This window comes from Paralichthys olivaceus, chromosome 11 (genome assembly GCF_024713975.1).
Source record: "Paralichthys olivaceus isolate ysfri-2021 chromosome 11, ASM2471397v2, whole genome shotgun sequence".
In the NCBI taxonomy this organism is placed as follows: domain Eukaryota; kingdom Metazoa; phylum Chordata; class Actinopteri; order Pleuronectiformes; family Paralichthyidae; genus Paralichthys; species Paralichthys olivaceus.
In genome coordinates, this window is record NC_091103.1 from 3390760 (window position 1) to 3405487 (window position 14728).

A 14728-nucleotide genomic window follows, 5' to 3' on the forward strand; every position below is an offset into this window, starting at 1 on the left:
TTTTTTTTCTTCTTTTGTCAACAAAGAATAAAATGGCACATTACTGCCACCAGCTGGCCGGGCATTGTAAACACTAATCAAACGATAAAGCTAAAACAATAAAACCTCCCAGCACATGTTCTCCTGCTTCTTCTGCTCTGATCATTTATGTGTGTATACTTTAACTTTCACTTACTTTACTCATGCAAAAATTTAAATCTATACATACCCGGTCTTTAATATCTACATATGTGTATCTTTTATTTCTTTTAGCCTTACTTGATTTTTATATTGCCATGTTTATGCCTGCTTTTGCTCTTTCACCTCTTTCTCAGGGGCTCTGTAACATTTGAATTTCCCTACGGCGATTAATAAAGTACTTCTGATTCTGATTTTAAGCTCATACTCACAATACTCCTGCTGCCTGACAGAGTTTTTCAGCCAATGAAAGTATTATATAGCTAATAGAAAAATTAATGAAGCTGTGACATCAGTCGACATTTGTTTTTTTTATTTTATTAAACATTTTGGGAAGCATTAAAATCTGGTTTTAAAGGATTTGTGATGACATGGGCCACGTCTACTGAATGATTCAATGATTTTTCTTTCACTAAAACACAATGCTGACATTAAATATTGCAAACTTTTCTTAATTTGCAATTTAAAAACACGCTTCATGTAAAACACAAATATCCTGTGACCTACTGGTTTCAAGTCAAAACACATTTGTGGAGCTGCAGGTCCACTGCAACTCTTAGGTATTTTAAATCTATGCTGAAAATGTCCTTTGTCAAATTAAATAATTAATAATTTCTTACACTCCAATTTAATTCCCCCTCTTTTATTTCTTATTTTATTCATTCGTCCCCCCCCCCCTGTATTTACCTCTAATTTCCTTTAAATGCTTCTTGCCATGACCTTTTGGTATTTTATGTTGAAATGTAATAGCCTTACCTTGCCTTAAAGGTCCCCTGTGTAGAATTTAGTGACATCTAGAGGTGAAGTTGCATGTTGCAGCTGAATTCTCTTCATCTCACCCTCCTCTTCCCAACATGAAATCGAACCTGCGGTGAACTCAAAAGGTTTTAGTAAAAAAAAAAAATGGCGGTGTCCACATGTGAATATAAAGTTTTTTTATAAAAAGGGAGAGTTAACAGGTTTAGGTAAAACAACAATTGGTCCGATTCAGATGAAACACACAAGTGAAAAACATCACTAGGATCATTTTATATATTCAATATCTGCACATAGATCCCTTTCACCTGAAATCTTACACACTGGACCTACAGAACATGCCTCTAGGACCAAAACAAAGTTTTTTTACAATTCACCCACGTGTATAAATTGCTCTTTATTGTCTTTACTGAAATATGACACACGTGTCTTTTATGTTGAAGGAGTCCCGTGTGTTGTGTGTGAGCTGGCACATCCGGCCCTGTGGTGCGTTAGTGAGGGGAGGGAGGAGGAGGAGGGAGAGAGAGGGAGGGAGGAGGAGGAGGAGGAGGGAGGGACAGACGGTCTCCTGCTGGTTCCCGTTACGATGCTAACCCCCCCACCCCCCACCTCCTCCCCTCCGCTTCCTGTCGACACTGGAGCAGACTGAGGATCTCCGTGCTCGCGCCTCTGACAGTGAGTAACACCAGCATTCAAACCAACAACCTCCAACACACACACACACACACAGAGTACTTCAACGAACACCAACACGACCGAGGGAAAAAGGGAAAGTGTTCGATTCCTGCGGCGGGAAGATGATGAGCCCACTCGGTCACATCCAGTGTGTGGAGGTGGGTGACATGTTTACACGGAGCGTGAATGTGGGTCGGACGTGCGATCGAGGCCTTGTCGGTGAATCCGTGTCTGCTAGTGATTAGTTAGCGTTAGAGCTGCTAACTCTGCGCTGCTAAGGCCGCTGCTAAAGCTGCTAAAGGTGAAGCTGTGGCGTCAAAGTCTGCGTCGGAGTCACTTCGAGTCAAAAACAAAACAAACAACATGGCCGAGGGGGAAACACGGTGACGAGCAGAGCCCGGACGCGAGAGCTGTGATTTGGCTAACAGCTCGCGAAGCACCGTTAGCATGTTAGCAGCCAGAGGAGCTGTGTGAGTGTTTCACTTCATAAAAACCACATGTTCGTGGGAGCCGGGTTATGGAAACATACAAAGTGGAGTTATTCTCCCCCCCCACCCTCACCCCTCTTTAAATCTGCTCCTCTCGTCAGCTGTTCCTCCCAAAATAAACTCACCTTAAAATACACCCTGCTGGCCACTGTGATGGAGGAGGAGGAGGAGGAGGAAGGGGGGGCGACGAGGACAAGTTTAGTTTAGCAACAGCAGCCTTGTGAAATATGATGGATGCCCATGGTTGCAGTGCAGCTCTTAAGTTTGAGGCTGATATCTTTGAGGAATCAAAGCTTCGATTGTCTCCTGATGTTTTTCGTGGAGATCATCAAATGTGCTCTCAGTCAAATCAGGATCATTGTCCAGATCAGATCATTCGTTTCTGTCATTAACGCTCAAACCATCGTTCATGCTTTCCTCTCCGGCCTTTTCCGGACCAAGGCTCGTCAAAGCGCGGTCCGAGGACACCAAGTGTCCGTGAGGGGGGAGTCCTCTAGGAGCAGAGTTTGAGCACCGCTGCTCTAGATTACTGTAACTCGTGATTTACAGGGCCCCCCCAGAAATCAACTTGTTTAAACCTCAGCCGCTGTAGGGATCTGACAGGAACTCGATAATATGAGCACATCGCACCCATTCTTGCCTCACTGCCCTGGTGACCTGTGGTTTTTAGAAACGATTTAAAAAATGTATTGATCGACTCATTGCCCAGCGTTGTACCCCTAATGAGTGATACTTTTTTGAATTGGGAAAGTCTTAACCGCACAACTGCACAAGATTCATTGCTGCTATCTTACCTGTCAAAATGAGCAGAGACTGCTAGCATCCTCACCACTGTCATCAGATGACATGCGTTTAAAAGAACACTGATGTTTTGGGCAGACTTTCTGACATTTAGTCTCGATGTCTGTCCATCTTTGGTTTAAGAGGGATTTATAACACTTTGTCTGAAAGCTTTTATTGCACTTTACACAATGAGTTGTCAACCTGTCTCAGTCTCTGTGTGGAGGAGCAAAGAGAGTCACACACAGTTCAACAGAAAGCAGAGAGACACGTGACTGTAAAACTGAAAACTCTTACTGAGCTAAAAGTGCAGTTTTCTTTTTTACTTTGGTTTCATGGGGAGCGATACCCGTTGGGGGCAAGCTACTCCCAAGACTAGTACGGAAAACACTAACATGAATCATAATATCATAAATATTATGTCATAAACACTTAATAATGTTCTATCTTTACAGCCAAACAAAGGCACATAGGGCACCCTGTTCCGTGTGCCCAGTAGCTCCTGTGCATGTGCTGTGCATATATCATGAGAAACTGAGGCCCTGTTGACACCAGCTATTAACATCTGTCTCAGGTGATCTGAACACAAGCGTCCAGCTCTTACTGTCTTTTTACACCTGCTGGTAGAATGCATCCTCACTGAACACTTGTTATCGGATCTCACTTCCCTGCTCAAAATGCAAATGATGTTTTCGGCCAGTCCAACTATAAAGGTCTGTGTGTGTGTGTGTGTGTGTGCGGTTGTCTTTGTGTTAGAAGGAGAGAGAGAGAGAGGATGGGCTGAGTGAATCAATACACTGCAAACAGCTTTACAGTAAGATTTTACCCGTTTGGCAAAGAAGAATGTTGAAAATCAATGATTAGTACAGTGTTGATATTGTGGCAGTGGCCTTAAACAAATGAGTGTATGTTAAACACTGAGAAGTGTACACATGTTTTAGTTTAATTGTGAAGCTAGAGGGTCAGAAGATCTGCTGAGTTGGCGGTCCCTCAATGTAATCTTATCACTAAGACCATATTTGGACGTGGTCTGGGACACGTGGCCACATTCTTTTACTGAACACTCACATGTATGTGTCCCTCTAACCCATGACAATAGGCGTGTCTGACGCTCGGTTCTTTCACAATCGTCAAAACGGCAACAACCAATATCAGTAAAACACACAACATAGCTAGATTTGTGCTAATGTGCCATGCTAGCTGTCTATTAGACTCCACAACCCGAGGAACACACCGGGTCCACCAGCTGCCTCTGTCTCTTCTCTCCAGGCTCGTATGATGACAGACATGACATCATTTCATTTGTTGGCTCTGGCGCTTGAGTTTTTGTTTGAACGCAAAGAGATTGGCTGGTGCCTGAGCTCCAGCATCTGTAGAAGTGTTGAACTTTCAGATCAGTGTGAAATTGTGGCAGGACTGAGTAGAGGTGGGCTGCCACGGTCTAGGCAATGAAAGGGAAACACTGCCGAGGGTCCGTTACTAACACAGGCACGATAACATCAAACATTTGAGACTGTTTCCAGGAAGAGGAAAAACCGCTTCATTTGCATTGAGCACACGTTTGGCAAACAGCAACAAACGAATAAAACATGGTAACAGGATTCAAAATTTGTGACATGAATTTTTCATTTCATCTGCTATGTATTGCTCTTTTGACATTGCTGCTCCTGAAGCTTCATGCACCAGTAGTTTACCAGGCCTGCCATGTCTACACACGGTTGCTGAGTTATACGTGTGGATAGTTGGTGTTTGGGGGAGGGCCTTAGTGAATCGCCAGTTGTCATCACAAATGTTTTCACCGAAGAGCAAAGGTGTAACAGGTGTGGCTGAGTCTCCGGACAGGATCTCCCAATGTTTTACTGCACAGGCTGAACATTACAGGCTGTAGACATATCGCTGCGTCTTTTGATTCATTCTTATGTCCTACATACCAATGATGTAAAATACAGACATAGAAGTATGACTTTACCCTATTTAATCGGTGAATAGATTGTTGACTAAGCTTATTTTATTGTTAAATCTAGACCAGCTTCATGAAACGACTGCAGACAAGTGCAGTCCAAAGCTGAGATTACATCATCTTCTTCAGGTACCAGTTAGGAAAGACCACTCTGATTTTAAGAGCAAGCAGAAAGCAGCTGTCTCCCATACACCTGTACAGAAACACACACGCCCTCTGAGGACTCCAGAGTCCTGGATTGTCTGCTAAATATAGCATGGTTTTTATGACACGCAATATGATGTTGGGACAGTGTTGTGCGTGCGTGGTGTCACAAACACACTAATACCTGCACACACACTCATTCTGCGGCCGAACCCAGATGAAACCTCTGTTTTTCATAGAGTTTTCCTGATGAAGAAAATTTAAATAGGTCAGTTGAACAATTTAGCAAAACAAGGACGAACATAAAGCAGCATGACTGTGTTTGAATTGGGAAGATTGTGGTAAAACAATCTAGATAATGGGGAAAGAATACTTAAATGTAAAAATAGTTCTCAGTTTAATTATAGCTGCCTATTTCAGGAGGTAGTGTCCTTCAACTCTCTGTGTGTTAGCATTTTCAAAATCCCCCTTCTCCCCTGGCAACAACAGTACACACCAGTGACAATGTGCAGCCAACATGTCTGCAGAGATGATGTGATGCAGTCATGTCGACATGACAACCTGAGGTTGTTTGAGAACAAAAGGGAAGAACTATCCGGTGTTTGTTTCGTGTTCTTTAAGTTCTCAGTGACTGTATCTTACTAGTCAGGGCGATTTAGGAATATGGTAAAAACAGGCAACAGTGGGACCAACTTTAATGTCACCTGAATAACTACACACAGATTTCAAGTTCATTTCAGAACTAAGTCTTTTGTAACTCTGGCTAATACTTTGTCTGTTCTTTCTCTGTAGGTGACGACTGTGATGCAGCTATGCATGTTCCTTGGTGGATTTTGACTCTAACCTTTACCTGGTGACAGGACCCTGGACTTGTTATTTCTGTCACCGCCTGACTGTTACAGTCCCTGCACACCCTATAACACAGTCAGTCATGCCGGATGCTGCAGAGTGACAAGTAGCACTGGGAGGGAAAACTCAAGAGCTCCCATCAGATGTCTGCTGTGTTTGTGTAAGAATGAGAAACTGAGTGGGGAAGAAAACGAAAAGCAAGTGAGACTGAAGGGGCTGTAGTGCTTGTGGTGGTGGTGGTGACAGAAAAGTAGAGCCATCCTGTTAGTAGGTTGGCGGCACGTGAGACAGCCAGGGCCTGAGGATGACCAGCCTATTCAGACGCAGTAGCAGCAATGGAGGCTCCAGAAGCAACGGAAGTGGTGGCGGGGGCGGCAGCGGGCAGGGTCAGCTCAACAACAGCAGACCCAATCGGCAGGTCCGACGCCTGGAGTTCAACCAGGCCATGGAGGACTTCAAGACCATGTTCCCCTCTATGGACTATGAGGTGATTGAGTGCGTGCTGCGCTCCAACAACGGAGCTGTGGACGCCACCATCGACCAGCTGCTCCAGATGAGCATTGATGGACAGGGCTCAGATGATAGTTCAGACTCGGACGACAGCATCCCACCAGAGGTGAGTGAAAAGGATCCAAGGGCACCAACACCAGCTAGGAATCGGGGCTTTTGCTTTGGATTTGTTGTTTTTGAGTCCATTGGTTTGTTTACAGAATGAATGTGTCAAATGTTAATCAGAGGATATCCACTTATCACACACACACACAGAGGCTGCTTGGTGGCCATCTTAATTTTACAAAATAAATACAATATCACAGAGAGGGCTAAATGTGGCATGTTGCATTTCCCTCTGGTGTTAACTGACTAACTTCAGGGTTTGTTTCTAGATTCTGGAGCGAACACTAGAACCTGATAGTTCTGATGAAGAACCTCCTCCAGTCTACTCTCCACCAACGTATGATATGCACATTTATGACAGGAAATACCCAGAAACCCCACCAACACCTCCGCCAAGGTGAGTAACGGACTGGACACATCCTCAGAAGAAGCTGAAGCCTTGATTTTCTAATTATCAGATCTGAAGCTGTTTTTCTGTTTGAATTTTATCTATTGAAATCCAATAAAGGCTTTGTATAATGAGAAACCTCAGGAGATCATTTAAGTCTGTAGGATTCTGCACATAGCCGCACAGATATACCCATAAAGCATGTATGGCAAACTTACAACAACAACAAATGACTGATTTGTTCTACTCTTAGATTTGAAGTCCAGCCACCTCCCGGTCACCAGCAGGTCAGAAGCTACCGGAACTGGAACCCTCCTATGCTTGGAAACCTCCCGGATGATTTTCTACGGATTTTGCCGCAGCAGTTAAACAGTATAAAGGTAAAAAGCTATTAGCGTACAGATTTAAAAGTTTCCATTAGAAGATGATAAACTGTGGCTATAAAGAGAACAACAGCAGTACTCAACTAAACTGTGACATTCAACTAAGCTGTATTTCACTGCTGGCTGCGAGAAGCTGCCAGAGATTATACCGAACAACCTCTTCAAGTGATCTCTCACCCAAGAACCTGAATTGATTTTATCACCAGTGACCCATCCTGTCTTAACTCCAGCAGAGCTCTCAGAGCAGTCAATCCCAGCCTTCATCGTCATCCTCCCCTTCAGTTTCTTCAATAAGCCAGTGGACAGCCCCGTCTGGTTCTCAGTCCGGAGCTGCGGGGACCACTGGAGGTGCGGGATTGACAACGGGCGGCACAGAGCAAGACAAGAAACTGAAGCAGTACCTGGAAGACGAGCGCATCGCCCTCTTCCTCCAGAACGAGGAGTTTATGAGAGAGCTGCAGCGCAACCGGGAGTTCCTCATCGCCTTAGAGAGAGGTATGACCGTGACTCATTCCACAGAGGAATCCTGCTCAGACTAATGTTTGGGTGTTATTGGAAATTATGCGGCGAATATAAAAACATACGCATTTGATGTTGTGAGATCGTTTACAGTTTATTACAAAGAAGAAGACTGCCAGCTAGTAAACACGACCTTTCCTGTAATATTTATTAACAAGAAAACTCCGCAGGGATCAGTTACAAAGACACTTTTAGTTTTTTTGAACAGTAATTGACGCTCTAGTTATTTTAACGTCTCTATGGAATTACTTTTGTGTAAGAAATGAAACTTGGGTGTATGATCACAACCTGCAGAGCATTATCAGCAACCCACTGCTATTAACACCAGAGGGTGTCGGTGCTAAAACATGAAAACAGAAAGAAAGTTCAAGGTCCAGATGTGTCTGGAGGTTCCTGTCAGATTTGTAGTTTAATTGGACAAACATAGGGAGACTGTTGGAACTCTGTCGCTCTGCTATTGGTCGGATACAATGCCACTCCTGAGACCTTTCATTTCCGTCGGACTGTGATCAGTGGATTTCATACAACCTGGCAGAAGTCATTTCTCTATCGGCAGTGACTCAGCATATCCGGTGTGTGTCTCTGCTCTGCTGGATGGCTGCTCCACAGTGTGACATCGTGTACAGTCTGATGGGAGACTGGGATCGATGGTGCAAATTAAACCATCAGTAGTCTGGTCACGATGAACACAACAGTTCAGTCTCCAGGCCACAGACATGAGATTCACCCTGATTCTATGAGTTACCGCAGCAGAGGAGGTTCTGTTTTCATCTGCAGTTGTTTGTTTGTCAGCACGATTATGCAAAAGCTTCTTAAATTATTTCCATGAAACTTTGTGGAGGGGGGGTGGGGCATGAATCCTGGATGTGTTTGTAGCTATAACATCGCAACTCGGGGAGTTTCACAACATTTTAGAGCACTGAGAATAATTCATGGATCTTGATTTAAAGAAATCTGGCATATTACCGGTATTTATTAGTGTTTGCAATTTGGTGCCGTTCCTAATACAACTCTAGATCCGGTGAATTTAAATGTGGTTTCTTACGGAGGCTGTTGGGTCTTGGCGGAAGTATACGCTCCACTGAGTGCCAATCAAGTTTAAACGGAATAAAACAGACAATAAAAACAAAGATGTGCCGGTCACAGTTTTTATAATTTTGGTTTCTTGCTGCTGCTGTTTGTTGTGTTATATTTGTCTGCGCTCATCTTATGATCCAACACAGTCTCACTCCCAAGTCATCACATTCAGACTGAACCCTAAAGATTTAACATTATTATTATTAATAAACAGAAATATAAACACAACATGTTATAATAATACTACAGAGTGTTTGCCCTTTGGCACCGGTGATGGAGAAAGTACTGGCATCCCTGTACTGAAGTAAAAGTACTATTGTCACACTTAAAATGACAAGAATACAAGAAAAAGTATTAAGGGTAAAAGTATTGAATGCAGGTAAATGTCGCAGCGCAGCGTCTGTATATGATGAAATGAGAGTGAACGTGTTGTATGATCAAGGCTCTTGCTTCCATTGTTTGAGTAGACTACACTTAAAGCTCCAGTTGATCCTTAATTATGGATCAACCTCCGAGTTCTAAGTTCCTAAATTGCATTATTTAAATACAATTTTGAAAAAAAAGGACAAAATTCTGAAATGAAAGTTCAACTTTGACTTTATTCTAAGCAAATAAATGTCTCCCAGCTCAGATTTGATCTATTTTTTAATTTAAAGCTCATGACATGTATTTGTCCACAGGCCCATCAAGTCTCGTACGGATCTTTTAGTCTTCTAAAGATCTTTAGAGTCTTCTATCAACGGCCCTCGTTCCTCACATGGTGATAAACCAAATATTTGGCTCGTAGTTGGTTTAACACCATTTCTGAGGAAAGACAGTTTACAGTGAAATGTTGTAAGCGGCACAAATACAATCATTTCATACGTCAGAAATCCAGGCCTTGTTTAGAGCAGCTTTTTAAAACCAGAGTGGTGATTGGTCAAAAGGTTTGTTGTTGCTGTTCTGGTTTCAACAAAGCTTTGAACTGTTTTCCCTCCTCATCAGATACTTGTCAAGATGAACTGATGTGGTGGTTTAGACGTTTGGGAATTCTATCATTCTACCGGAAATCACCACATCGTGTTCATCACGCCTTCCTCACATCTGTGGTCATAACATCTGCTCTCTGTTTTTAGATCGCTTGAAGTATGAATCAAAGAAATCAAAGTCCAGTAATCCATCTAGCATGGAGAGTTCCACAGGTAGATATCACTCATCGGGCTTTTTCTGCCAAAGCTGTTTGCAATGTCTTTGCTCTCTAAGTTCTACTGAGTACTGGTCTGTGTGTGTGTGTGTGTGTGTGTCTCACTGTGATATGTGTTGATGCTGGAATCACTCTATAAATACTTGTGCTTCCACAGTCAAATTTGAAGTGTGCCCACAGTCATGACTGTACAGTGAATGTGGTTTTGTTGCTGTGTGTCTGTGTATGTGTGCGTGCAGGAGAACAGTGCTCTGCAGCGTCAATGGAAGCCATCTCAGATGACGCTCTGTTCAGAGACAAACTCAAACTCATGGGCAAATGTAAGTCTCATGACTGACAGTAATACTTGTATTCCACATACAGCTGCATTCAACTTTCAAGGTAGATGTGTAGTTTGTTTCGGTATGTACCACTTCTTGTTAAAAAATAAACACAAATGCCAGTAATGCCCTCTGACCTTACTCCTTAAGTGCAGGATATTTATAATTATCTTAACATTTCATCAAGTCAGCTTCTAACAATCAGACTAAGTTTGACACTAGATCGACCAAGACTGTTGTTCAGTGTGTTCCCATGTTTTCATGCTCAGGCTCAACAGACGTGACCATAAACAGACTTTTCTTTTCTTTTTTTATCTTGTTTCATGAATCAACACTTTCAAGTGATGTGTTGACAGTGATGTGTTTCCGACAACAGCCACACTACATGAGGCAAACCGATGTTTGGCCAGGAAGTCTCATACCGAACCAAACATCCAAACGGTCGAGGTCATTGTCTGGTGCCGTTAATAACTTTAAATTTCTTTTCACCTCCAGCAACAAGAAAGAAGCTGTTTGAAATTGCCAGGACGTTCTCAGAAAAGACGAAGAGGAGAAAGTCAAAACGAAGGACGCTTCTGAAGCACCATTCGTATCCTTTGGTCAAACGTGCTCACATTATGTGGAGAACATTCCTTCTTTTATTGTAAAGCCGATTCTTATTTACCTACAACAATCAAATGTAATTTAAAGGGAAGAAAACGATTTCATTCTACTTCAACAACAACAACAACAATTCATTCAGCAGTTACATCTGACTTTGTAAATTCTCGTCCTCAACGACAGACATCAAAGCCCTTGTCTTTCAGGATGCATTTATTATAATTTATCTTTTATACAAAGAGCAAACACCAGTCATGGATCAGCCTCCATAACTAATCTGTAGTTTGTCCACATCACTGAGACCATGGTGTTCTTAACTAACCGGTCAGACTGGGCACAGCCAACTCTACAGCCAATCTCCTGGACAATGTGGAGGGAAACCCCTGTGGTAAGAACCACTGAGCTACACTTCGATTCTAATACAAACAATTTGAACTTTAAGGTCATGTTATAAGTATTGAAGGTGACGTATTTTCCACCGGTTTTCCCCCTGATGTTCACTTGCTGCTGTGAAGTTCCCCAACAAATCTAAATGAGCATTTATTGGAGGTGCTGTTATGATTCAGTTTTTGTGTTTGTGTGCAGAGGAGGACGGTCAGCCGAGGAGGGCAAACACTCAGGAAGAGGCTGAACAACGTAATGAGCCAATATCATGGTGAGATGCTCCTCAGGTGTTTCTCTGTGGGCTTCACAAGAGTCCTGTTGCTATTTACACGTGGCTTTCACAGATAATATCACCGACAAGGAAACCGCATCTCAAATGTTTCCATATTAAAACAATCCAGATATTCACATACTGATACGAATCATCATCCTACTCCCACTATCAGTCACAGTTTGTTCATTTAACATTTTATTCATCCCGTCTCTGCTCTGCCTTTCAGATCCTCCCGTGCTGCACCGTGTCAGGGTTACCGTGGAGGAAGCAACGTGATCCATGGGTGGTGGCCTTGCAGCTCTTCCTGTCTCCACCTGCTCACCCCCCACCCTCCTCCAGACCAGCCAATAACAAGGCTCAGCAATGAGTTGAGACCCCCCCCCCCCCACCCTCTTTCCCTTCCTTTTCCAACGGAGCAGAAATGGGCCGACTGTCTATAAACGTCTTATCTTATCTGTATTATAACACTTTGTTGATATATAATTTTAAATGTAAAGGAGCATTAGTCCTCACCAGTATTTGTTAATGGCTTCCTTTAGTTCACTGAGAGGAAACACACACCTTGTGACCCTTTGTGACTCCTCCTGTTGTGTTCGGTAGCAGACGATATGTTTGTGGGGTCCCTCAGGCTGGGCATTTCAAATCCAAAGTGTGCACATTCCCCTTTATATACACTAAACCATGTAGAGCTCTTTTTTACCATGTTTTCTTATCCAGATTGTGATATTTTGCTGTTTCTCAACGTCAGGGGTTATGTAACTGAAATTCTTTACTGTCAGAATCTTAAGGCCGCTCGTGATGTAGCTCACCCGATGTCAACACTCGTCCATGGCCGTGAGAACCATGATCACAGTCAGAAGACGGTGCTCCTTTAAAGAAAGACTGGTTTGGTTTCTTTGTCCAGTCTATTGTAGCAGCACTAACAGCAGCACAGGTAGAAGCTGTGATGAGATGTGTGGTAAGAACATTAAACATGGGTGACAGACCTGGGTGTCACGCTTTCAAATTGCAAACAGCATTAAACTTTGAAACCAGCAAACAAGCTGGTGTCGTCTGTACTGAGTACAGCACGATCTCAGACAGCGTGTCCCTCAAGGTGTTCAGTGTCCGACTCAGTCGTTCACCTACAAAGAAAGGGACCTAGTTGGGTGAAGATTGGGGGAAAATATAAGTCACACACTAAAGCAGTTTACTTTGAGAGAGACTGACATTTTCAGTTTCATAGTTTCACAAAATTGTCAATTTCTAAATGACATTGAAAACGTGAGAGGCAGCCGAGTGAGTGGGACATCCCCACACAACTACTACACAACTTCAATGTCTGGTTTAATGGCAGAAAAGCAGGAAGGACAAATTAAAAATGTTTTCCAGAAGCCAGTGTCTGATGGGTGAGGGTTCTCAGTCACTGCACCAGTGACTCCTCATGATCACCCCTGCTCACCCCATGGTGGCGCCCCTGTGTCTGGCAGCTTAACAGAAACAGCGATCCACATAAAAGTTTTGAAAATAATAGCAAAAGAATATCTAGCGCTCGTCAGAGCTGACGAGTAGCTACCAGATGTCAACATCTACCTCCTTCTACCCATAAGCCCTTGCATTTTTAGGGTCCTGTCCTGTTGGTTTGCTTTATGTTTTCACTCCTGCCACCTCCAGAGGAACTTTGCTGATGATCTGCCGGGTTTTCCACAACTCTCGCATTAAACAGTTTCTGCAAGATGTTGAGGAAATCCAGGTTATCGCTCGGAGCTCTTTGCTGTATCTCAGGTCGTCCCTGTCGTCTCCGAGCAAGTCACGTCAGAAAATGAATGGTTGTGATGTTTGGGAGGATGACACTGAAGTTGGAGACTGAAGTTGGGCAAAATGGAAAAAAAAAAAAAAACTGCTTTTGAGGTTTTCATCCTCACCGTTCTGCTGTGCTTTTCATTTGTTTGTGTAGATGTGAAACTAGCATGGATTAGAGAAGTAGCGACAGACTGATGTAGCCTGTGTGAACAGAGGATGTCAGGAGAGGAACACTTAAGCGTAAACGTGTGTAGTAAATTTGCATTGCAAAGATTTCTTGGAAAACTGCCTGGATTTAAAGGTTCAGTGTGTAAGATTTAGTGACATCTAGTGGTGAAGTGTCATGTTGCAGCTGATTACCCTTCACCTCACCCTCACCTTCCAAACATGAAGGAGAACCTGTGGAAGCTTCAGTCGTCATAAAAACTCAAAGGGTTTTTAGTTTGTCCAGTCTGAGCTACTGTAAAAAACATGGCGGCCTCCGTAGAGAGGACTCGCTCCTGATGTTTTGTTCATGATTAATATAAAGTATTTAAATATAAAGGCTCATTTTAGAGTAAAGATGACAACAATTTGTACAATTTAGATGAAACGGATTATTTTCTATTCACTTTCTGCCTAAAGATCCCTTTCCCCTAAATCTTACACACTGGACCTTTAAGCTTTAGACAAATTAGATTAATTAACTTTCTTCTTTTGTACATAAAAAGTTTTTTCTCATCACTCTTGGATTATTATTCTCAGTTATGTGAACGTTCTCTTTCCCCATTGATTAAAAGTATTTAACAAACTATTTGCTGATTCAGTGATGAGCTAAGTTTGAATGTTGGGCAGTGTTTTTATGTTAGGAATCAAGTCAACGGACCATTCCAGTGTAAATGCATGTTTCAGACCATGTACTGTAACATCATTGTAAAGCTTCATCTACGAATACTTTTACATGAACTGTGGATCACGACGATGTGAAAGTTTGGGAACCACTGGACCGATCACCAACTCTGCAGTTTTGATTGTTTCTTCGAAGCATCAGGCCGCTCTGATAAAACACTTCCTGCGGAGCGCCCGGTAGCAGCTGGCTACGTCACATAATGCCTCATGTAGCAGCTAAGACCTCAAATGTTTTTTGAGGTGGAGACCAAAACTGAGCAAGAAGAATCAAACACACAGGACGTGATGGTAAAAACTGTCCCCTGTGCCGATAGGTGTTGAGCAGATTCACCTTGTAGTCGATTGGCAGGTGGGGGGTTCTCACAGTTATGTGGGGGAGGGGGTGTATCTTGGCCTGGCTTAGGTTGTGGACAAGTGGGCACATGGTCAGTAGTGTCACATTGTGGGGTTCAGTTGTCCAGTGAGCTCAGTATGGGTCATTCCATT

At 43.0% G+C, this 14728-nt stretch overlaps 1 protein-coding gene across 3 annotated transcripts; it reads left to right on the plus strand.

Moving 5' to 3' along the window:
• The first annotated feature begins 1413 nt into the window (after positions 1-1413).
• Positions 1414-14147, plus strand: cuedc1b (CUE domain containing 1b). Of its 3 annotated transcripts, none has more exons than XM_020102773.2 (11): positions 1414-1608; positions 5773-6445; positions 6714-6841; positions 7086-7212; positions 7446-7710; positions 9927-9992; positions 10234-10314; positions 10810-10903; positions 11244-11302; positions 11500-11569; positions 11799-14147. In XM_020102773.2, coding segments are annotated over exons 2-11 (1203 nt in total). In that variant the 5' UTR covers positions 1414-1608; positions 5773-6133; the 3' UTR covers positions 11800-14147. The 3 variants fall into 3 exon arrangements, with proteins under 3 accessions (XP_019958332.1, XP_019958334.1, XP_019958333.1); XM_020102775.2 differs by having other exon boundaries at positions 7449-7710; XM_020102774.2 differs by having other exon boundaries at positions 1583-1766; positions 11799-12752.
• The last annotated feature ends 581 nt before the right edge of the window (positions 14148-14728 follow it).

Excerpts from the sequence above, each read along its gene's own strand:
- cuedc1b (XM_020102773.2), top strand. The coding sequence starts at position 6,134 with ATGACCAGCCTATTCAGACGCAGTAGCAGCAATGGAGGCTCCAGAAGC. Across the intron at positions 6,842-7,085 it reads CCACCAACACCTCCGCCAAG|ATTTGAAGTCCAGCCACCTC; the intron begins GTGAGTAACGGA and ends TTCTACTCTTAG. Across the intron at positions 7,711-9,926 it reads CCTCATCGCCTTAGAGAGAG|ATCGCTTGAAGTATGAATCA; the intron begins GTATGACCGTGA and ends CTCTGTTTTTAG.